General features: G+C 39.1%; 2 protein-coding genes across 4 annotated transcripts in view; both read left to right on the top strand.

Moving 5' to 3' along the window:
- Window positions 1–12,104, top strand: part of RET (ret proto-oncogene) — a 90,080-nt gene extending 77,976 nt beyond the window's left edge. The window contains exons 17-21 of the mRNA XM_032191143.1: window positions 501–571; window positions 4,844–4,981; window positions 7,087–7,186; window positions 8,219–8,366; window positions 10,274–12,104. Coding sequence (XP_032047034.1) covers window positions 501–571; window positions 4,844–4,981; window positions 7,087–7,186; window positions 8,219–8,366; window positions 10,274–10,431 — 615 coding nt within the window. The 3' untranslated portion in view covers window positions 10,432–12,104. The remainder of the gene's footprint in view (window positions 1–500; window positions 572–4,843; window positions 4,982–7,086; window positions 7,187–8,218; window positions 8,367–10,273) is intronic.
- Window positions 12,105–23,650: 11,546 nt separating this feature from the next.
- CSGALNACT2 (chondroitin sulfate N-acetylgalactosaminyltransferase 2) overlaps window positions 23,651–25,178 on the top strand; it is a 31,135-nt gene continuing 29,607 nt past the window's right edge. For 2 of the 3 annotated variants that reach the window (XM_032191258.1, XM_032191257.1), the window contains exon 1: window positions 23,654–23,694. The gene's annotated coding sequence lies outside the window, so the exon portion shown is untranslated. Of the gene's footprint in view, window positions 23,695–25,178 lie in introns of all 3 variants that reach the window. The other variant, XM_032191256.1, reaches the window with a different exon arrangement.

Raw genomic sequence — 25,178 nt, 5'->3', positions numbered from 1 at the left:
CCCAATTTAGTACCCTATAATTGACTATGATTGTCCAGCAATGGTTCTGAAACCAAAGGTTTCTTCTTTAATCATCATTTCCCATCATTTCTGCATTTGTCCATTTCCTAAAAGCAATGGAGTATTTTCTGTTAGAAGAAAAACATTCACGGTTGAAAACCATATGTTTTTGGATGAAATTTTATTAGAGGATAGTTGAGTTTATCTGGCTCAAGCTGATAACAATATGGGGAAAAAATAAAAAGTAGTATTGTACTTAATTAGATTACTGAAGTGTTTGGAAGGAATGAACATGAAATTCAGTCATTTAAAAAAAATTCTTACAATTATTCTCTTCACTTTTTCCTATTAAATGCTAAATCATTCAGTCCATTGGAATATATTAAAATATGAATAGAGTATCTGTTACTGAAAAAAAAAAAAGTTGTTTTTTCCACTTGGAAGCTTAATTTTCTGACCAGTAATTGCCTTTTTTTTTTTTTTCCCCCCCCCCCTCCTAGGGTCGGATACCTGTTAAATGGATGGCCATAGAATCCCTATTTGATCATATCTATACAACACAAAGCGATGTGTAAGTTTCGATTCTGGCTTTCTTTACACTTTATGCATTTGCTTAAGGTGATAAAGGAGGAAATAAAATAGTCTATGTAGTAGTCAAAGCTGTTACACTTAGACAGAGATGTAAAGAACACAACCTGGATGGCACAATTTTCTGGCACTAATATCTGATTTTTTTGCTCTTGAATTAAATCTGAGGGAAAAATTTTGAGAGCTATTTAGGTACATAATTCCTGTTGAAATCAACAAGGGTTGGATCTGTAAATGTGAGGTGATGGCCTTTGAAGATCTAGACAAAAATCATTAACCTTTGCTAATGATAATGATTGTAACCAAAGCGCTCAGTTCTCGTTCATCACTTGTCCATAACACCTGCCAGCAGATACAGGATAGAGTGGGAAGAAAGGAGTGATGTTATGTCTGAATTCACTCCTATTGCAATCGATGACATAATTAATTTTTATGTCCAATTAATTTTAATGACAGCCAGCTCACACCTTAGGGGAACAGTCTGGTTCCAGTGCCAGGATGCAAGCTTGTCTGCAGCGTTAGGGAAACTAAGTTTCTGAAGATGTGCTTCTACTTGTGATGTGATGAGTAGGTTGCAAAACTACCACAGCAAAGCTGTTTTTTACTGCCTGATGAGGAAGGAGCCCAGCAGAAGAGTGTTTCTATACAGTTAACTCAGGAACATATACTTTCACATTCCTTTCTCTCTGGGATGAATAGTGGTTGTGGCTAGTCACCAGGCAGACACTGTAAAACCAAGTATTATTTATTTAAGCCAAAGAAATTCTAAGGGATTGCAAAAGCAGCAGTACTTATGCCTGATCTTCTGCCAGGTGGCATTTTGGATACCTTCCAAACACCCCTTAAAAGAGAATCTGACTAAAGCAATATTTTCATTAAACTCAAATGGCATAAAACATACTGATCTCAAGGGCATTTCACTTCAGAACGTTTTGATATTTACTTTTAAAAATAATTTTATTCAGTTTTTACTCTTCTCTCTGCAGGTCAGAACAGTGCTAGTGAAATGAATTATTTTTCTTAACTTGGAAATTCCCTATAAAATGAATTAGCAAAATATTTCTTTTGTTTGTTTGTTTCATTTGGAGTAAGAAAAAAGTAGGTGCAATTCTCAGAAGAACATAAATTTTACTAAGGCCTGTCTGCAGCTCTTTCTGGATTTCACAGAATCACAGAACTGTAGGGGTTGGAAGGGACCTCGAAAGATCATCGGGTCCAACCCCCCATTTCTTTTTTTCCTCCTCAGAGTATCGATTGTGCTGACCTGCTTCTTCACAGTGACCTTTCCCAGACAATTAAAAAATTCTTTTTAAAAATTCCAAGCATACGTTATTTTTTTTTTTCCGTTTTCTCCAATTTGCATTATGGTTTAGGGCCAGAAAGAGATTGTGTTGCCATGTAACTGCCCTTTTGTGGACTGTTGACTGATCTCCTGGATCCACTGCCATTGATCGATTCATAGAATCTCAGAATGGTTTGTGTTGGATGAGACATTAAAGTTTTTCCAGTTCCTACACCTCTGCCATGGGCAGGGGCACCTCTCACCAGACCAGGTTACTCAGAGCCCCATCCAACATGACCTTGAACACTTCCAGGGATGGGGCATCCACAGCTTCTATGGGCAGCCTGTTCCAATGCCTCACCACCCAACTCTCCCTGTTTGTTTTCCTGATGGGCTGTGATTAAGCTCAGGAGCACCTCCCTCATACACGTGATACAACAATTCTGCAGTTGATGCCCGCCTGGTCTCAAACAGGCTAGCTCAGAGCCCAGGGCAGCCTAGTGATGCTGTGTAGCTGGACAACTTCCCAGATCTTCCCAGATATTACCTTTGTGCACTGCTATGCAGATGTAGCAGCTTTCTTGGAGATGTGCTGGGTATTCTTAACAGAGCATGCATTGTGCCTTGTAATTCCTCTTCAGTGCAACTAAACCAAAGGTCTACGTAGCTGCCACACTTGCACACAGACTTGACTCACTGGTGAGGTCACCTTCATTATTCATGGCATTATACATGTCAGTAATCCAAGACTATTTTATAGCAGCACCTAATTTAGCAAATTCCCTTCTGAGAGAGACACAGAACTGCAAAGAAAATCATCTCCAGTACAAGTTTCCATGACTGGCGTTCCAACAGCATAGCAAACTGATAAATAAATTACTTCTTTGCAGCACTGATTTTAGTTTTAGATAATCACACTCAATGCAAAGATTATTTTATAATATTCCTTATTCTTTGTGGTGATGCAATTATATCTGAGGTGAACATATGTTAATAAATTCAACAGCCATTGCAGTATGCTATTTTTTCTCATACTCCGTATTTGTTTTCCAGCTTTTTCCTTTTAAAGCCTTTCTATGTAGTTAGTGGTTAGCAGTGCTTAATAGCACTACCACTTGCCAGCATTCACAAAATCCCTTTTTGATTCAGAGGTTGGTGACATCAGTGGAAAGCTAGCTTACTGTCTTCCTGTTCACATTATTATTTTTTCTCTTTTCCAGCTTTTTCTGATCACATTTTTATTCACTGATAAACAGTGCAGCGGGAAAACTTTCATACCACATTTATCCTCCCATACTGCTCAATTAGTATAACAATTTGAAAACATTGCAGCATTCTACAGCATTCTGTTCTAGTGTGCCCATTTACAAAAAACAACATGAGCTAATTAAGAAATTAGTCGTGTGATTCCACCTTCCACATTCTGAAAAATTCCTCTTAAGCAGAGGAGATGGATTTTAAAAATAAAACCTGCCACGCTAGAGTTTATTTTGAATTAATCATGGACAGTATTACAACCTGATGCTAGAGTATAATTGACTTTAAAAAGGGTATGAGGTGGTATATTAATAAAGTATATTAAAATGTTATAAATATTCATTAGCTTTCAAGAACGTGCAGAGTGATTAAAAATTAATTCAATGAATGGCATCAAGGAGAATAGCTGCAGCATAACTATTCAGGACTGCGTGAAACTGGTAGTTTGGATTTTCTGCCTCTCTTTGCTGTACTTTTTGGGTTACCATTTTTCTTCAACATGTGAGCAGTACAGTTGGACTGTAGTCCTCTCACAAAAAAGTGAGTTCTGCTCCTAAAATTTTGAGATGGAATTTTCAAACGGAATTAGACGTTTTCCTTGTTTTGCCATTAAATGTATAACCTTTCCCAAAATTTTCTTGAAAGTGCAGTTTTCAGAGAAATTACCCAATGAGACTACAAAAGCTAACGTTTGTCATAAATTGTATGCAATTTTGCTTCCAGATGCATCCAATTGAGTGTCCCCTTTTAGTGAAACAGACAGTGTTGGCTGGCTTCCTTCATTTTGAACATCTAAATTTTGGCAAGTTCTCCCAGTCGAGCAGATTCCCAGTAATTTGTAGCTTCTTTGTATATAGAATAAGGCTTCCACTAAGGGAAGAAAAAATACTTATGCCTCTTTTCTCATAGTTTGCCCTCCAAGATGGACTAACTTTATCTAAATATTTCCAATCCACTAAAAAAAAAAATTCTTTCTTTGAGTTCATCAATAAAATGAGTTTAAGTCATTCTTTTTTCTGTTCATTTTTGGAAAACAGCTTCTTCTGTTTTCTGTTCTGTTAAACTACATTTTAGTCATTTGCTATTTCCACAATAGATTATTTCCTCTTCTTTCATTATCTCCAAGTAGTAAATTAAGTCCTAAATGAGTGAATGGGCCAAACATAGCAGCTGACATCAAAGGTGTTGCTTGTGACTGAAATAAACTCATGGCACATATAAAGAAAAACAACCTCACAGTGAGGACAGCAAACTGTCTTCAGTTTGGTAACTGGTTAAGCCAGCTTCTGTAAATTTAGACAGTCGTGTGATTAGGACTGTAAGTGCTAATTAGGGGATAGCCAATAGAAAAAAGCATCTCCAGGAGCACTACACGGAACAAGAACCAACCTTTGAGCTGGGACACCATGTGTAGGGAGGACTTTCTGCTGAAGATGGGACTTCCCAGGACACAGCTTTTGTCAAAGGATAAAAGAGGGACAGCCCTTATTTCTACTTCCTTGGTTCCTAATCTTTGTAATGAATGGTGACATTCATTACAAATGGTGACAACAATGACCCTGCGTGGCACCTCTGGCTCAGCAACATTTTGAATTTGGTTGGTTTCTTAAAACACTAGAAAGAGATCTGTTGGGTGAAAGCCACACCAAGCTCGTGAAACCTACTACTGTATATAAAAGCTCGTTTTCTTTTTTCTTTTTTTTTTTTTTTTTTCAGATGGTCATTTGGAGTTCTGCTGTGGGAGATTGTAACTTTGGGAGGCAATCCCTACCCAGGTATTGCTCCTGAAAGACTCTTTAACCTCCTAAAAACAGGCTATAGAATGGAGAGACCAGAAAACTGCAGTGAAGAAATGTAAGTACTTCTTGATTTGATTAGATTCATTAAACATCTCTTAAATTTTATATATATGTGTGTATGTATACATACACACACACACACACACACACATATATATATATAAAGGTTTGAATAAATACCCCATAAATGGTTCTTCTGTATATCTCAGAAGTATAATCAAAATGTGGAGTACTCAAAAGAATGTAATGAAATTAATGAACAGTAAAGCACAGGAAAGGAATTACCAACTCAATGTTTGCAGCTACATCCCAAATATCTGGCCTATTCAGTAACACTTGCCAATCAATGAAATCAGTTTGAATATTCAAAACTTTTGAGGTAAGAAGGAGATTTTCATAAATCAGTGCTAGCTAAAATATTCAGGAAAACATTTGAGTACTTTTCAGCAAATAATGAAAACATTCCATCCACAGTTGTTGGTATTAATTATCTGAATGTCCTGGCATTACATGGGAGAAAAGGTATCCTGACCTGGAAGTCTTTACATAATTTTTCTGTGACCTGATAAGCCCATTACAATTTCTGTTTGGAGATAATTCATATTTTATTGATTGATTTATTAAAATTCTGTGTGATATACCTCCTCTCATTGGTTCTTCACATAGCACTTGGAGATAAAGCATAATTTTATGTTCAGCCTGCAAATCTGGTCATGGTCTGTCTGTGTTGTTTTTTTTGTTTGTTTGTTTGTTTTTTGTTTTTAAGAAAGTTACCAGAAAGTTATCATTATGGTGTCTACCTTAACTGATTTTTAATATGAAGGATATGCTTTGGCCACATGAAAAAGAAAATACAGTAGAAATAATATAACTATCTTTTTTTTAATATTGCATATGGAGAAAAACATTAAGAACTTCTCAACCTAGAACAGGGTAGAAGTTTACAAGTTTCACTGGTAAATATCCTCCAGAAAATAATCTAATTATTTTGTTTGTTCCATCTCGGAAGGGAATAAGACCTTATGCCTTCAACATGTGTTACAGCGTTGATGCTTCTTATGTTAGGCTAGCTTGACAGTGTCTAAGTTTCCATTCAAGCCATATCATGGTTTTCTGACTAGTTTAGATTTTTTTTTGTTTGTTTCCTTTGAATATTTTACTGACAGTCTTTGTGAGCTCACTTTGGGGACTATTTTCTTCAATTGTATTCTCTACTTCGTACAGTCAAGTAAAAAAGAAATCTAGGAGGAGGCAGAAAATGCAGTGTTCTTCAAGAGCTTTCTGTAGCTCTTGCAGTCAACTGTTTCCTCAGTTAGAACAGTTTTGTGATGGTGTAGATCTGTTAGTCTTGAAAATACTTGAGCTAGAAGAATAACAAAAATGGCACGCAGGGTTTGGGAGTTACATGTCCAGAAGTTAGCATATGTCCAATAGTCAGTTGACTGTAAAACTAATTCTGTTCCCTTTTAACTTGCCTTCTATAGAGTTTGGTGTGGAAATAAAGAAATAATAATAAAAAGCAGTCAAAGAACATCAGTTTATACAAGTTGTCTTAGGTATAGTATTTCCTCAAGACTTCACTTCAAAGCAAAGTTTACAGAAACTTTTCAGTATTTAAATAAATGAAGATGGTAAACATTTAAGGGGGGTGTTTCTGCAAGAACAGTAAGGATTATTTTCAGTCTCTTGTGTACAGCAAAGCCAATCTTCTCTCCAAAGGTATGCATAAGCAGCAAAGTTTAACTCTCTGACATAACAGCAGTTTTCCAAGTTGTGAGACGCACATCAGTGATGATACACAAATTTCTTTAAAGTTGTTGGCAAATTTTAAAAAAAAAAAAATCACTTAGAAATCTGGCATGCTGCCTACATGAGGTGGTTCTTTGAGAAATAATGAAACCTTCGACTGCAGTCCTACAAGGACAGCAAAGTGCATCATCATTTCAACTCATAAAGGCTCAGGAAAATAAAAGCCCATTCTTGTGAATGTCGGTCATTAATTCAGGGGAATGTTTAACAGCAAACATGACCAAAAAAAAAAAAAAAAGATGTAAATTGTGGCCTTCAGGGTGTGGTTGAACTTGAGTGCTATAAATTATTTGAACAGAAATTTGACCCACTTCTTACATATACTTTTTTTCCACCTGGGGGGAATCACAGGTACAACTTGATGTTGCGCTGTTGGAAGCAAGAACCAGATAAAAGACCAACATTTGCTGAGATCAGCAAGGAACTAGAGAAAATGATGGTGAAGAGTAGGGTAAGTGTGAGCAAGCATAACTCTTTTTTTTCTAATCATGAGAGTCTGAATATACAGAATTTATGGTATGTTTTTTTTTCTTTAAAAACCATTACTCTTCAAAAGTTTTAAAGCATTTAATCAGTTTCTTCCAAATGCATCCCAATTTTTGAAAGCAATATTACCTCACGTAGTGGCTTTGATTTCAAACCTGTGTAGAAGATGACTTATCCTTAGTTTGTCTAGCTTCCTCAGTGAACAAACAAATTGCTGTAAAAGATTACTCCTAAATTGCACTGCTGGATGAATAACCCTGAGTAAAAACCCTAGAACTAAGAGTTCAGTATTTCTGTGAATCTGATTTAATAATATGGTGATAGCAACAGAGATATGAAAGCTGTATGATTTCACCATTCAGAGTTACTTTAAAACCATTATAACCCTGTAGAGACTTTTGTGGAAAAATGGATGCTGAGGTCTGAAAATAAGTCCAAGTTGCACATGTGTAGAAGATGCATATATATATACACCTACCTGCACATACACACTTCTTTTTAAAATCTGCTAGTTATGTGATGGGTTTGGGGTGTAGGCCATAGATTCAAATGAGAAACAGAGTGAATGCACTGACTCTTAGGACAGTTGGGAACTTGATAGTGTTTACCTTGTGTACAAAGATGAGGAGATCTGAATACCTTCTCGTTCAAGCATATATGTATGAAGCATACACAGATACTGGGCATAACAGAAACTGAAGGTCAAACAAGTCAGCTGGTACAACCAACTTCTTGGTTGTTTTACTGATACACAGAATTAAGTAAAGGAAGTATTAATATGTACATAGCATGTCTAGTGTGCTGGCAAATCAGTCATTTCCAAAGGTGCTTCAGAGTAGGAGAGCCTAGCCTGGTGCTAGAAGTACAATCCAAAGACAAATGCAGTGAGGTTTGTAGTTGCTTGATTCAAAGAAACCAGATGCATGTTTAGCCTTAATACCCAACCAGACACACTCCTATGTACTTTAACCCAGCTTTTTGTGTGTTCACTTCTTAGGACTACTTAGATCTTGCGGCTTCCACCCCTTCTGATTCCTTACTTTATGATGATGGGCTCTCAGAAGAGGAGACACCTCTCGTGGACTGTAATAATGCTCCCCTCCCTCGAACCCTCCCTTCCACATGGATTGAAAACAAACTCTATGGTAGAATTTCACATGCATTTACTAGATTCTAGCAACACAAAAAATGATTTTTCTTCTGCACTGTTCTCAGACTCTGTAACCCCATTGCAGTGTTTCTTGTCTGAATGAAGCCAATCAAAATTTGCTTGGAAGCTTCTTTTGGATTTTTTTGTTTGTTTGTTTGTTTTTTCTTTTGGTAAATGTCAAAGTTTGCATCAAGAACATCCTTTAGTCATTTTGCAGCTGTGTTTAAAATAAACGCTTTCAAAAGGATGTGAAAATAAGTAAAATGACTAGATATCATACAGTAAAACAAAATTAAAAAAAAAAAGATCAGGGAAGTATTCTCAGGGGAAATACAAAATGCTTATGAGTATGTAATTCAACTATCCTGTTGGGGGGGGACTAGGAGCATTTAAAGTATGTTAGAATCTGCACCTCTAATTTAAGCAATAGACTTCTTTTAATAGATGTTTTTTTAATTATTTTTACCACAGCTAAATGATAGGACCCATTTGCAACATTTTTATTTTATTGAGATGGATTTCTAAATTTCAGCTGCTGTTAATGCATTCTGGATCTGTAAGCTGAGATGTCTATATAATGTGAATGAAATCAGACTATCATATACAGAAGGTAGAAATACTGTATATAAGTATTATATACAGGATAAATCAACATGTAAAGCCCTTTGAAAAGTGACTTAACAACAGGCATTTTGAAAGTACTCAGCTGTTTTCACGTCCTTTGATTTATTACAAAAATGTCAGTACTAAATCCTGATTGAATGATGTAGCAAGTGTTTTTAAAAAGAACATATGCTTTCATATTGTGATGGTGAGATGGACAGTAAAAACGGTTCTTGCCAAAACTCCTATATTTTGTCTCCTGATTAAATATTTTACATGTTTTTAGACATTATTAACATTATAGATATTTTTTTTCATTCTTCAAGTAGTATGACTTCTGAAAAGTTGGGTCTTGTAGCTTAAAAGTTGCCATTAATACCTGGCTTTAGGTCTACTTTTATCTACACCCTAGCTATATTTTTTTTAATAGGTTCCCCCAACCCACGTTCACTTTGGGGCGCTCAGTGGACAGATTGTAAAAAGAATGCAGTAGCAGGAAAAGCTGCCACTGAGGTTGATGGCAGATGCTGAATATATGATAAGCAACAAAAGATTTCTGTTTTTGAAAATCTTGACCCTGGTGTAGTTGACTCCTTGCACAGCTGGTTTGGCATGGTGCTAAGCACTCTGTTTCCAATTTGGTGATCCCCTGTGCCTCAACTGAGAAACATCACTGGATTTGATGCAAATAATTACATGCTTTAAATACATGCTTAAATGCTGAATCAATGCAAGAGTGCTCAGGACTTTGTTGGACTTTGCACAGTTGTGCTCCTGGATTTTATAAAATTAAGCAGGGGATCCCTGGTGAGGGTATGAGAGTGTCCCCCAAAACCAATTCAAGGCAAGGGTGAAATACACCTATTTAAGAAAGTGGAAATAACTCTCAGTGATTGAAATGAACTTTGGATCCTGTCCCAAATAGGTTTATTAATTCTTGGAGCACTTTCAGTACAGCAAGAACTTCCTCTTGCAAACCAATGCATTGCTATAAGAACATTAAAAAATAAAATAATGGAAAGCTGGAGGCTTATCAAAAGAGAAATTATTAGCTTTTATTATGCACGTGCGTGCGCACTTTTTTTTTTTTATCAAGAAAGCACTTTATTTTTTTCAGAATTTTGCCTACATCTGAATTTATGCTTCAGGAATTGTGAAACGTCATTTATATTAATTATTTGGGACAAAATCCAGTGGACTGGCTTGAAATATTGAAGGGAGTTTTGCCAAGGGCCTTACTGTCTGCACGTGAAGTTATGGTTCTTCAGTGCAGAAAAAATTATCTGTTTTCATTTTTAGGCATGTCATACCCGAACTGGCCTGAGGAGAGCCCCGTTCCACTCACAAGATTCGATGGCACTAACTCTGTGTTTTCAAGATATGCAAATGATAGTGTATATGCTAACTGGATGGTTTCACACTCAGCGGCAAAATTTATGGACAAGTTTGATAGCTAAAATTTTCTTTGCGAAAGGTAATGGACTCATGAGGGGAAAAAACATGCAAAGAATGGAAAGTCCATTGGCTCGTTCTTTGTACAACCAACAACTTTTAGATTGGCAAACTCTTTTATTAGTAGTTTCTGAAGTGTGTTATTCATGCTGAAGGCTAAAATTGGTGATTTCCCCTTTCAGAAAGCATATCAGGCTGGATAAGAGTTGTAGTTTCAGTACTTCTTTTTAGATTGCCACTTGCATATGGTTCCGTTTGGCAACTTGTTACTGCAAATGGCTCTGCAGTTCGTTCTCACTGTTTTTAGATTAACCATCCTGTACTCTACAGCTTTCTTGGATGGGAAAACGTACTTGAACTGCTACTTTTATAATGGCTGTTAGCATATGACCACTTGATCTAAGCAGGAAGCACAAATATATGGAAGCGAGGGGGAAATAACGCTCCCAAACTACTGAGCTTGCTATCAGATGAGAAGTGTTACAATGATGTTGGCACTAATGAAGCCTGTATCTTGGTTTGGAAGCAAACATTTAGTAACTCAATAGAGGACTTGAAATTCAACATTTGAAGTCTTGTAAAATGTATCGTATTGTCTTAATGAGAAGAGAGTTTGTTTTATTAGTTTTAACTGCTCTTACCTTTAGCACAATGGAGATAAATTTGATACGAGATATGCTCTATAGACTGATGGCAATCAAGAGTGTTCATCTGACAGTTTACTTTCCATCATACACATCTTAATGCTAAAACGTACAGTCTTGTACAATCATAGTTCCTTTTATGAGTCCAATTTGGACTGTACAGGTTTTCTTAGATTGAATTAAAGTAGAGATTTTGTTTGCAGTCACGTTCAGTGGGTTGGAGCCCTCCTCTCAGCTCAAAATTGGATGCACTGCCATGCACAGGACACTGCCATGACATAGTTCCAAATAAAGCTATTATCTTGAAAGTTACGAGTAAGCAACACTTGCACAACAAAAGTGGTCCAGTACTCTTAATGAACCCATACGAAGGAATTGTCATCTGAATTTGTTACAGTGAAATACAAAAATGTTCTTACAACACTGACTTGATATTTAGGAAACTTATCTGCCTATGGGTCATGTGTTCTATGTGGAAGAGTAAATGATCAGCACTACTTTCGTCTTTATTTGTAATCTAATATGGTTAAAGATAACTTTTGTTTGCTACAAATGTTGGGATGTAAATCCCGAGTGACTCATTGTTAACGTTGTGATGGTTATTCTAAATAATCCAATCCTACCAAAGCTTACTCCTGTCACTTAGAATCCAATTTAGCTGTTTTCAGATGTTGTTTTGTGTACCAACTTTGTTTCCATTAAAGTTTGTGATTTCAGAAACAAGAGTCAGACTGCCAAAACCAGATTTTCGTGTTACAAAAAGTGGGATATAAAGTGCTGTGTTAAAATTTAGAGAACTTCACTTTTAGATATGATCTTCTGTTCTGTCCTTGCATCAGATAAGCACTAAGCAGAGTGAGTTTTTCTTTGTACCAACAATTACCGTGTTGTGTAATGCTTGCATACAGCTGATACAGCTATATATACAAAAGGGGTTCACTTGTGATGTAATGGTGGTCTTCAGTGGCACAACACAACTCAGAACACTGTCAGAATGAATACTTGTAAAATAAATGGCACTGACAAGCCCGTTATATGGGCTTTTTTTTTTTTGTTTGTTTGTTTTTTTGTTTTTTCTTGAGAGATTATGGAAAAAAAAATGGCATTTCTGGTAACTTTTTTTGTCATTTTTTTTTGGTGTTTTACGTCTGCAAATGGGCATTCTTTATTGGTCATAAGCAATCAAGGCACTAAGATATATTTTTTTTTAATTCTTCCTTAAATTAAATTTATTTTTATCAGCTATTTCCAGCAACAGTATTCAACTGGGAGATATGAAGCTACATTGCTCTACGGTAGGTGAGTGAGACAGAGCGACTGAAATAACCAGTGAATGCACAGCGTATGGCGTATTTTATTTTAGACTTCCAGCATAAGCCACAGTTGTTTCACCATTAATTCCCATGAAAAGGTTCACTAATAATTACTGCCACCTATGTCACCTGACAGATTCTGCATATGAAATACATACATGGTTCAGAATGATTGTTTTGTAAAAATTTCCCTTAAAATGTTCCTGTTTCTGTGTTTTCTATAGTCAGAATGGTGACAATCTTGTTTCAGTTCCCAGTTACGTGAGAGTAAATATACTTCCTACATGGGGAAAAAAGTGATATGCAGACCATTATTTCCATCATTGCCAGAAATGCTTTGGCACTTGGCTGCCCTGAGGAATGTGAACTTATAGGAAACAAGTGACTAAATTTACAGGTTGGAGGGAATATTTCTGGAAGTTTCTGCCAGCCTTTTCTAAATACCAACAGAGCTTAAGTGATTTACCTGGCCTTTGCTTCATGTTGTGACAGGTGGAGGAGAGGGTGAATCTCATGTGCCCTGGTAGTCAGCACAAGAAAATTTTAGCAGCATGAGATTACTTTAACATTAATTCTACAAACTTTTCCAGGGGTATGGTTCTCAGAAAATCTACTGTGAGCTTGCATATTTTAATGTGCAGACATATGCCTGTTTAATATAATAGAGATTTTAAAAATCTATGAATTGAATACATAATATTGCCATTATTTGGTTTTATCTACGAGTTCCCATGCAAAATGTGTCTCTATTGTACACTAAAATGGCCCTTTTTAGTAGTTCTCAAAAATAAATAACAAAAGCAAATTTCTATGTCTTGATTTTATATATAATCTTATATGAATAATACAAGCCTCACAATATATTTTAAAAGGGTATTTCTATGGAATTTTTTTTTAGAAAATTAAAATTACTTATGATTGTGAAATGCTGTGTCAAAAATAGGCCTACCTAAAAGCCCTTTATCTCTCACTGCAGCTACACCTACAGTTGTACGGTAAAACAAATAAGATGAATTTTAGCAGCACCAAATCCTAGGTAGCACTAGGTAGTGATCCCCATAAGAAAGGTGCAGATTGTCCATAATGATACGAATGGTTTGACCTTTTCTGCTTAAGTTATCTTTTTTTTTTTTTTTTTTTTGGAGGGGGGTGGGGTGGGCAGAGGGGTGAGGAACAAACAAACAAACAAAAAAACTCTAAAGAGGTATAAAAGTATTTAAAATAATAATTAGAAAATCTAAGTGGTCAGCTGTTCAAGTCTGTTGCTTCTAGCTTTGTAAGTACCCCTCTGAAGTTCATGAATAAATTATTCATGAATAGTTGCCAATCTAAAATCAAATAACCCAGTAGGTGCTTGCAAAAATATGAAAGGATTATCAAAAAAAATGAACAAAGCAGTAACGCGGATTTACCCATCCCTAGCACAATACTGTAACTCCTCTATCTAGAAGCAGTTTTTAAAGTAGGTACTACACTATAAACTAGAAGGCAAGTAAGCACAACTATACCTCTATGTATACCCAGAAGTGAAAGTGAATGAAATATTTTTCAGTATTTATAAAGTTTTTCAGTAAAGACAAATTGTTAATGTAACCTGCGTTTTGCTTTTGTTTCCATTTTTAATCCTGTGGGACAGCAACCTGTGTCTTCCAGTTAAGATAGATATATTCTTAATACATTTTGAGAAGATTAATAGGTCTTTTCATGGTGTGTTTCTTGATTTCACCTGGTTTTATAAAGGATTGTATGATATCTTAATGCAACAAATTTCTTGCTAAAAACATTCTTTGGAGCTACTATGAAAGTTCATTTTACTGATAATGTTCTGAAATTAAGTATAATCACTCTGCCCAGCTCACTACAGACAAGTACACTTCCCCTTAAGCTTATCTGAAATAATTAGTTCCTTACTTAGGTGCTAACGAGGTACATTTTATATAACCCAACTTCACCTCATCTGGAAGCTTTTTCATTTGCATTACAGGCCAATCGAAAATGATATGTACAATTCCAAAGTAGTGCAGTTGCATTTGACGTGTCAAGAATTAACCATCAAAGTTTCCCTGTTAGAAAAGAGAATACAAGAAAAGTGCATTCATCTCCAAGGTAGTGAAAAAAATAGTAATTTTTGAAACCAGTGACAAAACGATATCATTAGGTATCAGAATGAGAGTGACTATATCCTTGCTGTGATATAAGCAAAAGTGCATTAACATACTAGATAAGTGATTTAAGTCTATTTTTAACTTGCCACAATAAAAAAATCCTTCCACTTATTCAACTAAGCACAGAAGTTTGAGGTTCAAACCATTACACTGATAGCAAGCAGTATGCATATTTTGAATAAATAGTCATTTTTGTGTAGGTGTTTGGTAGTTTTGTTTGCTCCTAAAAATAAAAATAGATTGTGTTTTCAAAAAACACTCAGCTTTGATCTCAGTCATGTCCAATTATGTCCCTGATAAACCTCTGCTTATTTTAATGGAGAAAGTGTAGCCGATGGACAAATTTTGATGCAAAATCTATCAATCTAAGATGCTTATTTCATCATTATATTGATATATGGGAAAGAACCACTGGTTGCATGGTTGGAATTACTGAATATGTCTGCACATAGATGCAATGTTTTAAAATGTGAGTGGGGCATAAAGGTAACAGCAATCACTGCTGCCACCTAGGTTGTAGGTATGGGGCCGGTCCAGTCAGCCCTGTATCTGCACAAGTCCCCATGTAAAGTTACTTCAGGCAAGTATTTTGTGTGAATTTCCTCTTCTGTTTCCAAGTTGACATACAAGTAAAGCAAAACGTTAGAGACTTGTGGGGAAAAAAAAAAAAAAGTCATTTTCTTATCCCTGTCTGCAAGAGATGGTTATTAAGAGACCTTACGATTATTTCTTATCTTCAGAAATGCGTTGGCATTTCTCAGATGGGAAATAGTGCTGCCCTGCTGGAAAACATGTCCTTTGTAGTGGGACAAGGTTTTTGCATATTCAGTAATCTTGTGTAAGTGGAGGATGGAAGAAAATGTAAACTAACACATCTAGAGACCTAGTTTTAGATTTATATTTGTAAAATAGTTTATTATTGAGCACTGTAGGGACATATGACTTTAATCACTCACAACACTGATTCTAAGAGTAGGTGTGAATTTCTGTATACCATGCTGGCACTGTCTTTTGGACAAGGGGTCAACAGAAAAGTGCAAGGAGCACACGTGTGGTCTCTCCCTTTTCTTCTCTGCTTTCACCCCACTATTCCCTTACCACTTGATCTGATCTGGGGAGGAAAATGTGTTTGCCTATGGGAGAGGTTTCCATATGCTGCAGCCTGCAGGGACAAAAGGATTTGTGCTGGGGAGAAGATGGAGACACCTGCTTTCAGTCGTGTCCTGCAGGATGGGTTCCCTGACCTTCTCTAAGCTTGTGAACTGAGAAGCTCCTCATGGGGTGGAAGAGGAAGAAGCCCTCTGTCCCACTGGCCCGGTGCAGATGCATGGTAGGACCAGGAAACTGCAAGTCACCAGCCCAGCCACATGTCCCCCCTCTCCATCTACCCCTACACCCGGCAGATCATGCACACACTGCAACAGAAGCAATCTGAAGTTGAGTGCGTGCTTTACTTCAGATACAATGAAATGCAGTCTTACAGAGTGAAAATGTGCCAGTTGTTGGGGTGTAGTAAATACTGTTTAGTTTTAACTTCATGTTTTGGCCAGCAGACAACCTAGCTTGCCGTGGATTGCTCTGTGAAGGGAACTGTGGTGTGGTATCTGGAGACTGTAAGGAGCTTCACGTAAAAAGCATCCTCCTGACCTGAACTGAAAAGTTAATTTACAGGTACCCATTGATGTTAAGATAGGGTTAGTAGCTAATTAGCATAGCAGGGTTGGTGATTGTATACATCCAGAGCTGTGATGTTATGAAAACAGACAATTATCCTGGCTTCTAGGGGGTTGCAGCTAACAGCTATTAAAAGCCCTTGGCACACCTGATGCTGGGTGCTCACATTTAACCCATATGTTTACATGATGCTCTCTAAATGCACAATTATAGCTAGCCAGAAACATCTGGGGTTTTAATTTTATCGAATCCCCAACAACAAAAAGAAGGTTCAGAAACACCAAAATAAACTTTCTGAGTCAGAGAGATGAACCACATCCAGCCTGGTTCAGATGCAGGAGACACCTACCCTCCCTACCCATGTGTATAGCTGTGCGCCACAGCTTCAAAAAACAGCCAGCACGATACAAGCAGAGTCCCCTGTTTCCCAGAGTGTTTTTGTTTTGTTTTGTTTTGTTTTTTCTGTCAGGAGTGTCAGTGATTGATTTGACAGCAGTAGACAAGAATGAATCTTCTGCTACAGGTATAAATAATTGAGAGAGAGATTCTAGCCTGAGTCAGAAAGCCATTCAACACCTAAATGGTTTTCCTGTGGCAGGAAGGCTTTCCGAACAGGGGCCTGGTCCACACATAGTGAACAAAAATGTAATGAGTTTATGTGAATTATAAGGATTTCATTAAAAAAAAAAAAAAAAAAAGACAACTGGAAATCTCACCCACTGTTGCTCTTCCAGGAATATTTGTTAAAAGAGGAATTGTGACAATTAAATACTGAGCAAAAAACAGATGATATAGGGTTTTGTTAAAATAAATAAATAAATAAATAAAAATAAAAAAATACCAGGAATGTTTTTATTTATACTGAAAGATATTTATTGCCGTTTTTATGTCCACAAAGATGAAGTAAGCAAATTGGTTTGTGATGAGTTGTCATCAAAGACAATTTTTTAATCACATAGAAATTGTTCATCCAGTTATTTTGAGTTGCTTAACTGAGTCTCCATTATGATTTACTGAAATTATGAAATTTGAAATAAATGGTTTGAAAAGCTAGGCCTTAAATTAGAGATTACTTTTAAGAGTGACCATTTCAAATGATAATCATATACATACAAGGGAATATGTAAAAACTGCTGGTTGCAAGATTAGACCTTAAAATGCACTAATGTGAATAGCACATATCTTTCTTTATAAAAGGATTCAAGAGTACGGTTAAAGACCTTGTCATACAAGATTTGAACATGGATCACGGGACCAGAGGGAGCAGGTATAATAGTGCACCTTGCATATTTGCCCTGTAACCTACGTTACAAGGGGAAGCACACAACAATCTCACTTTCCTCCCAGCAATTAAGCAGCATTTCCTTATGTGTCACGGGCAAGACTGAGTGAAAGATTCAAACAACTAAAGGAGTAGTTTATGAATACCAAAAACCTTGCACTTAAAAACATTTTAATGATGTATGCGCAACAATGAGAGGTAACAGTAACAAGGGAAACGAAAGTAACTTGTCAGTTGGCTGGAGTTTGGACTCTGAGGAAGGGAAAGGTTTTGTGGCAGTTACAGACAAGCCTGTAGCTAACACTTGCCAAAAAAGAAAAAAGAAAAAAATAATAAAAAAAAAAGGTTGGTGTAGATAGTTATTGTTAAAAATGGGCCAGCATGGTACAGACAAGTGAGCACATGAGAAGTGTCTTTGTCTCTGATCCTGTCTATTGTACAAAGAAATGAACAACTCTTCTGTACTGAGCTGTTTGCTTATTTGTCAACATAGATGATCATGTCCATACTGTACTTCTCTACGGTTTTTATTTTGTAGGGAAGGCTGTGGTTTGTTGTTTTCCTTTGTCTGCAGAACAGGAACAGAGCGTACAACAGATTATTCAGTAAAGCATATTACATACTGATATACTGAATATTCTGAATAAAACATGAAACATCTCAGAATAAGGAAGCCCAAATAATTCCCTCTCTAAAGATACTGTATTTACTGTAGATATTTAATACTTATCTCAGCAACTTAAGCTTTGGTACATGAGATTCTTAAATACAAAAAGAAACCCAACCAGATAACCAAAAGACCTTGATAATTTACAGTTATCTTCTGAGACAAGGAGTGCTCATGAAAGATTGTGTGGCTTATATCTTATTTTAATATATCCTGTTTTATTCTAAATGCAACCAATATTGCCTCGTATATAGAATAGTCTAATGTTTCTTTTTGCATCCTAGAGAGCGAATTCTACATTTTAAAAGGTACTTTAATAGGACTGATTTTAAATATATTACTTCATAGTTTTAATGAGTTTCTGGTCTGCAATACCAGAGATAGGGGGATTTTTATTTTATTTTATTTTTTTTTTTTTATGTTTTGCACAATATAGAGCGTTATGTCTTCTAGTCAAAGTCTTTCCTAATCTGTTTTCCATTCTAGGTACAGAATTCAGCTGCTTGGACCTTGTTTCACAGCTGCTTTGTAGTCAACAGATTCGTGACAAAATTGTCCTCCCTTTTTAGAAGATTGCCTAAAGCCCTTCCTGGTGTCATTGGAAAGAAGCCATGTAGCAAAGGTACCTCAGAGTCTTCAGAAATAAACCAATGCAGAATTCAGTACTGCTGTGCTCCGCAATGCCATTACTGGTTATTCTGGTCCCCTATCCCACCGCAATTGAAAATGAGAGGTGGAGCCCTGGGCATGTGAGCCGTGGTGCCTGCCAGAAAAAATAAGGTCGTGCAGCCAGGAAAATGATCAGCTACTGCTGCGGAATACGGCACGCTCCCTTCAGCCAGAGCAAGGAGCAGAGTCTGGGCACTTAACACAACTGTTTGAAATTCACTTTCATGCCTGTTCCTCTGCAGCAAAAACCAAAACCATGTGCTCCCCTGTAGCACCAATTTCCAAATTCTTTTTCTACCATTAAAAAGCTCAGCAAATGTTTCTCGCTAATGGTGACTATATATTAATTTCAAAATAAATACTTTTTTTTTAATCCCAACAATTCTGATATGTTGTTCCATAATCCCAACAATTCTGATATGTTGTTCCATACACTTTGATAGTTTCCAATGTCATTGATAAGGTTAATCTAAACTGTCACGACTCAAAGGAGAAACAAGAAATAAGAATAGCTTTCACCATCTTTTTCAGACAGGAGGTAGTTATTAAATCTGATTTATATTAATTTACAGGGTAAACTGTGATTATATTGATCATCTTTTCCAATAAGAATTAAGAGAATTCCTTCTGTTTTCATGAGTATAAAAATTGTCTGCTTTAATGTATGGAAGGAGACAATATATGAATTTAAGGTTGGCTGATGCTGTAGCCAGTCCCTACAAACTCTATTTTCTAAAAAGAATTTCTACACAGAAGTAATTTAGCAATCCCAGAGCAGCAGCAACACAAAACATAACAATCTATAGTAGTTAATTTCCCAAACAATCCCAAACAGTGCTTATAAAATCTGTTACATTATAGTACCAAAAAATCGGCATTTATTTGATACTAAAGCAGTGTATAGATACAGGCAGTCCTTCAGCATTCAAAGATGTAGATGCCAGAAGTCTGAGCTTTGCAAAGTCAAATGTCAAATAAATGCAAAATAAAGGGAACAATAACAATAAATAAAGGAAGATTACTGCATAGTAAAGTGCTCTAGTGTGTTGGTACAAAGTAATTTTGCACATACATTCACTTCTACACCTATCATAACTCAAGAGATGATTTCAGCCTCTAAAGCAGTGAAGTGAAACATGCAGACCTTCAAAGCACCTTTAATATTCATCACGGATGCCCCACGATAATGATAAAACAGTAATGGTGTCCCTTCTACTTAGGGAGGTGCACCTGCACTAAGTTAGCGTTTCGGTGACTTGGTTGAGGCTCACGCTACAGCATCATTATCTGTGCCTGAGGTAGAGTTTCGCATTGTTAATTCTGCGGTAATGAATTACCTCCTCTGTGACCCCTTATTTCATAGCCCATAGCACAAGATGTGTTTGGACAGGACGAGCGACAAAACGGTTATGGAACATAATTTGGCATAAAAGCTCAAAATGAGGACAATATATAAATCAAGATGATTAAACTTTCAGTTGTGTTGCTCAATATCTGTTATAAATAATTTGCAACAATTAAAACAAAGATAAAGAAAGAAAGCAGCTTCACATGGGATCATTGTTGGAGCTGTGCCATCAGTAAGGCTGAGCTGTAGTATTTGACAAAAAGCCCTGTGTCACAGCGAACTAATGACTATTGTTTGGCAATTAAAGCTCTGAAATTTGAGGCAAAATAACAGACCATTTTTCTTATTCTACATGCACATTTTATTTCAGCTCGAGAGGATAAGAGAACAAAAATATCTACTGTTGAAGGATTGCCTTTTTTTTTTTTTTTTTTTTTCCTTCTAATTTCCCCTTTGGTCTCATTTGCATTACTCCTTCACTTTGGCATCATGTTCTCAGATCAGCTCCTCTCTTTTCTCTATTGTTTCTTCCCCTCCAGCCCACACATATGCTTAAAAAAAATACAAAGACAAGAAAAAACAAAAAGCACTAGAGGCTGGAGCTAATGCTGTTCTGGAAAACTTTTCAGATCAGCTATTGCCAGCCACTTCCTTTTCCCTAGCTGCACCAATTTAAGAACACCATTTACCAGAGTTCTAGCAAAATATTTTAAAAGTCTGTCTCCACATCTCTAAAATCATCATCCTATCATAATGTTTTAATAAAATAAAAAGCTGTCACCCATATAAACATACTTACTGAATTCAGATATTAGGAGGTCTCCAAACACCTCTCTAAGGAAAATTCCCCCAGCTGAAATGAATTGTCTTAAAACAGACGTTTGCTAATGTTTTATTGCATTATTTATTCACAAACAAAACAGAAATTCCTCTGTAGGGCTGTAATACTAAGATCAAATAGAAACAACAACATTTGTCAGCATGAATACAGGTCTGAGTTATGAAGGAACGTCTACTCTTGGAATGGCTCATTTTGATAGAACAGTCAGGAAGTTATATATAAACATAACTGCAAAAACGTTTTTTCCTCTTGTGGTACGCCTCTTATACAGATATGACTATCAATACCCAAGTTGTTTTTACTAGAATTTAAGAAACCTATTCTTGCCTTCTCTCAAGCTGAAGAAAAAGAAAGTAATCTTCTCAGAAGTGAAGAAACTCTAAAGTAGAGGAAGGCATCACTTAAAGAAGCAGCAGCATTCTGTGTGCAATCACCAGTCAGTCTCTGCAGCACATAGCAGCAACCAGCCTTCGCACAGAAAAGGGGTGCCTGGGAAGCGCGAAGGATGATATTCAGTATGGTTGCTCTCTGTAGGCCAACCAGCGCATGATGCAGGGCTGTCAATTTGGTTTTTGACCTACTTCATAGTATCGATTAATGAAATCGGCTGGGTGGCAGTGGTTATTTCCATTCCGTTATCTTCTTGAAGTTGGAGATAATATTATGTATGCAGAACTCTGCAATCTCCAGATTCAGTAAAATAGCACAGACGTCTAGTAAACTCCGATGCATTTATCACTACACGGAGCTCGAACGAGAGCAGGGTGGTACTCGAGAGTCATCTCTAATAAGCAATACTGAAACTCTGTATGAGGTCAGATTTAAAATAGCAGTATATTTACATATAGTTTAGAAAGAAAGAACAAGCCCACGTTTACCTAGTTTCAGGAACGCATATATGAAAATCTAAAACCTGCTCTCCTCTCTTTGAGTTTCTTTAAAGATGTTTTGAAGGATATCTTTCAAGGATCCATTCTCACAACAACTTTTAAAGTTTAGGAAAGTGTACATGCTGACTGCCAGTCACACCAGCCTCACACGTTTTCCCCATATGCTGGTTTGCTATGAGGTGCGGCCCAGCTGTTAGTAGAACAGAGCAGTGAAGTGAGGCCTGACAGCAAAGAGCAGTGAGAGTTCCCAGTCTGCATGGAAAATCCCTGCCTATTTAAAACCACAGCGTATTCAAGCCATTCTCTGGAAAGACCTTCTTTGTTCACACTGTTTGCGGGCTTGGAATTTAGGCCAGGCAGATCAGGCTCCTCACCATCCAGCTCTCCCTCAGGTTGTGCAGTGCACAGGGCAAGGGGATATTTATGAAGGGGCTAGTTTCAGTCTGCCAGAAGTCAAAGGGCTGTTGTGTACTGGGCTGGGTAGGAACTTGACGCACCCACAATGTGCTGGGGATGGCAGCGTCTGCTGCCGAGAGCCTGCGAGGCCTTGCTCTGCAGAGTGCCGATGCCCGCCTCTGCCTCATGTGGGTGACGCTGCACCGTGGTGTTGTGGGCAAACCGGCAGAGTGTGGGGCACGGATCTTCACAGAACTGATCCTTGGTCACTTCTGAGCGCACATGAATTGATTTTTGATGAATAGGGCCAGATATATTTCATATATGGTTATGAAAGAACGTAGCGAGCAGGACTAGGGAGGTGATGGTTCCCCTGTACTCTGGTCTGGTGAGGCCGCACCTCGAGTACTGTGTATGGTTTTGGGCCCCTCACTTCAAGACACCAAGGCCCTGGAGCGTGTCCAGAGAAGGGCTACAAAGCTGCTGAAGGGCCTGGGACACAAGTCCTGTGAGGAGCAGCTGAGGGAGCTAGGGGTGTTCGGTCTGGGGAAGAGGAGGCTCAGGGCAGGCCTCATTGCTCTCTACAGCTACCTGAGAGGAAGTGGCGAGGAGCTGGGGGTCGGCCTCTTCTCACAGATAACTAACTAGTGATAGGCCTAGAGGGAATGGCCTTGAGTTGTGCCAGGGGAGGTTCAGGTTGGAAATGGGGAGACATTTCCTCTCAGAAAGAGCAGCCAGGCACTGGGATGGGTTGCCCAGGGAGGTAGTGGCGTCACCGTCCCGGGGGGTGTTCAAGGAAAGGTTGGTAGTGGTGTTTAGGGACATGGTTTAGTGGGTGATGCTGGTGGTACAGTGATGGTTGGACCAGATTGTCTTTACAGTCATTACAGACTACCCTCCACACAGACTGCCATATAGTGCCCACGATCCTCAATCTGATGTCCTTTTAAGCTAAAATACCTACAGATTTTTTTTTAGTATTATTATTTTTATTTGATGAACTGAAGAACTAACGAACTGATACAGGGCTGTAACTAAACACCGGGGCGAGTGGCGAACAACTCCCGTCAGGTCTCCTTGTCACGGACCCAGCCCCTTGCCCTCAGCGGCCACCTCACAACCGCGCAAGGCTGGGGACGGGCGAGGCATTAACGGGGCGGGGCGGGGCGGCGGTAAGGAGCGGGGCGGATCCAGGGCCGGTGCCGCCGCCACGTGCGGATCCGGGGCGCCCCCACAGCGCTGCCGCGGCCCGGCCACCGCCCCGGAGGCGGTCGGGGGGCCGGCGCCAGCCCCTTTAAGGGCGGCCGGGAGCACGCTCCGCCCGCTCATTTCCTAGCGCACAGGAAGTGGGGGCCGCGGCTCGGCGGCGGGGCCCGCGGGTGAGTAGGGGCGCCCCGGCACCGCACACGCGGCCCCCCCGGCACCCACCCGCGCGCCGCCTGCCCGGCCCGCTCCCTGCGGCCGCCACGGAGCCGGCGGCTGGGCTGTGCAGCGGGCAGGGGCAACGGGCAGCCCGCCGCGCTCTGCTCGCCCTGCGCTGGGGCCGGCTGGGGGCTGGGGGCTCGGGGCGGAGGCTCGGGCTCGGGCTCCGTCGCGGTTGCGCCGCGCTAGGCTTCAGCCGCGGTCCCGGTGCCCCCGCTCCGCTCCGGGCCGGCCGCTGGTGGTGGCACCCCCGAGGTCGGGGTGGGTGGGTGGGTGGGGGGCGCCTCGGGGTTGCCCGGCGGCATCGGCTCACCTCGAGTCCTCTTCGCCCTGAAACCCACTCGTGCATCGCGGGAAGGCAGAGCAGAGCCGGGGGTTGCGATCGGTGAGGTAACTTAAGCTGGGCATGCAGAGCGTTGAACTTAGATCCATCTGCTCGGTGAGGAATCATCTAGATCTGCTTTGTTAGCACTTACTTCAGTCTGTGGCTCCGTGGCTTGTTGGGCTGCTTTTTCTTTTCCCAGTGCCCTGTCAGGCAGGAGCCGAGGTGCAGGTCTCTCTGCAGAGCTGGAGCCGTGTGCTGTCCTGTCCTGCCCCGTGGGCAGTGAGGGTGGCTTAGCACAGAGGCAGCGACCTCCGGCTGAGGCTGTGTACTCAAACCCCTTCTTCTTTCTCTGAGAGATTGTAACCGCCATGAGCAGGACCATTCCCTCCTTCCCAGCTTGTGCTGGCTGTAAGTTGCTGTTCTTTCAGTGTGGTGGAAGGAGATTTCTGGCCTCCCTGTATTTATTAGCGAGATAGCAAGTCCCCAGGCACTGTCAGAGACAGCAGCCTGGATGTGTTCCCAGCAGCTGTCAGGGGAGGTGGATGGCTCTTGCTGACAGGGTGTTAGCCGAGGGCCTCAATTACACCCACAGGCTCTTATGGGAGCCTCTGGCTGGTAGGTCTGTATCGTGAGCATCGGGAGACCACAGAGGGTGGTGCTATGAGAGCCCTGTCCCGAGCCATCAATAACGTGAGAGGAGGATGAGGAACACATTTATTAAGTGGAGGGCTGCGTGGCACAAATAGGAATTGTTTGGCTTGCCTGTTCCTGGAGGAAACCCACAAAAACTTGTGATTAAGATCTGTTGAGCTTGAATGGTTCTTTGTCTCTTCCATCTGTGAGTTTGTTTCACTGTCCTCCTCAGGCTTTAAACAAAAACAAAAAATCCAACGAATGAGTAAACAGAAAACCCCAAAGGTATCATTGAGGCTTCTGTATCATGGTATAAATTGCATCAAGTTATTTGTGAATTTAAATTCTTTGCTTTTGAATTCCAGCCCTGGGATATCGGTCTTCCCAAGTGAGTGAAAAACCTCATCTGAGGGCATAGCTGAATGATAAGCAGCTGTGGTCTGTTGCCAGGAAAACCCACATCATATTTGGTGTAACAGTTTC

This window comes from Aythya fuligula, chromosome 7 (genome assembly GCF_009819795.1).
Source record: "Aythya fuligula isolate bAytFul2 chromosome 7, bAytFul2.pri, whole genome shotgun sequence".
Taxonomy (NCBI): Eukaryota; Metazoa; Chordata; class Aves; order Anseriformes; family Anatidae; genus Aythya; species Aythya fuligula.
Note: the sequence above shows the minus strand (reverse complement) of the source record. Positions and strands in the feature narration are given on the sequence as shown.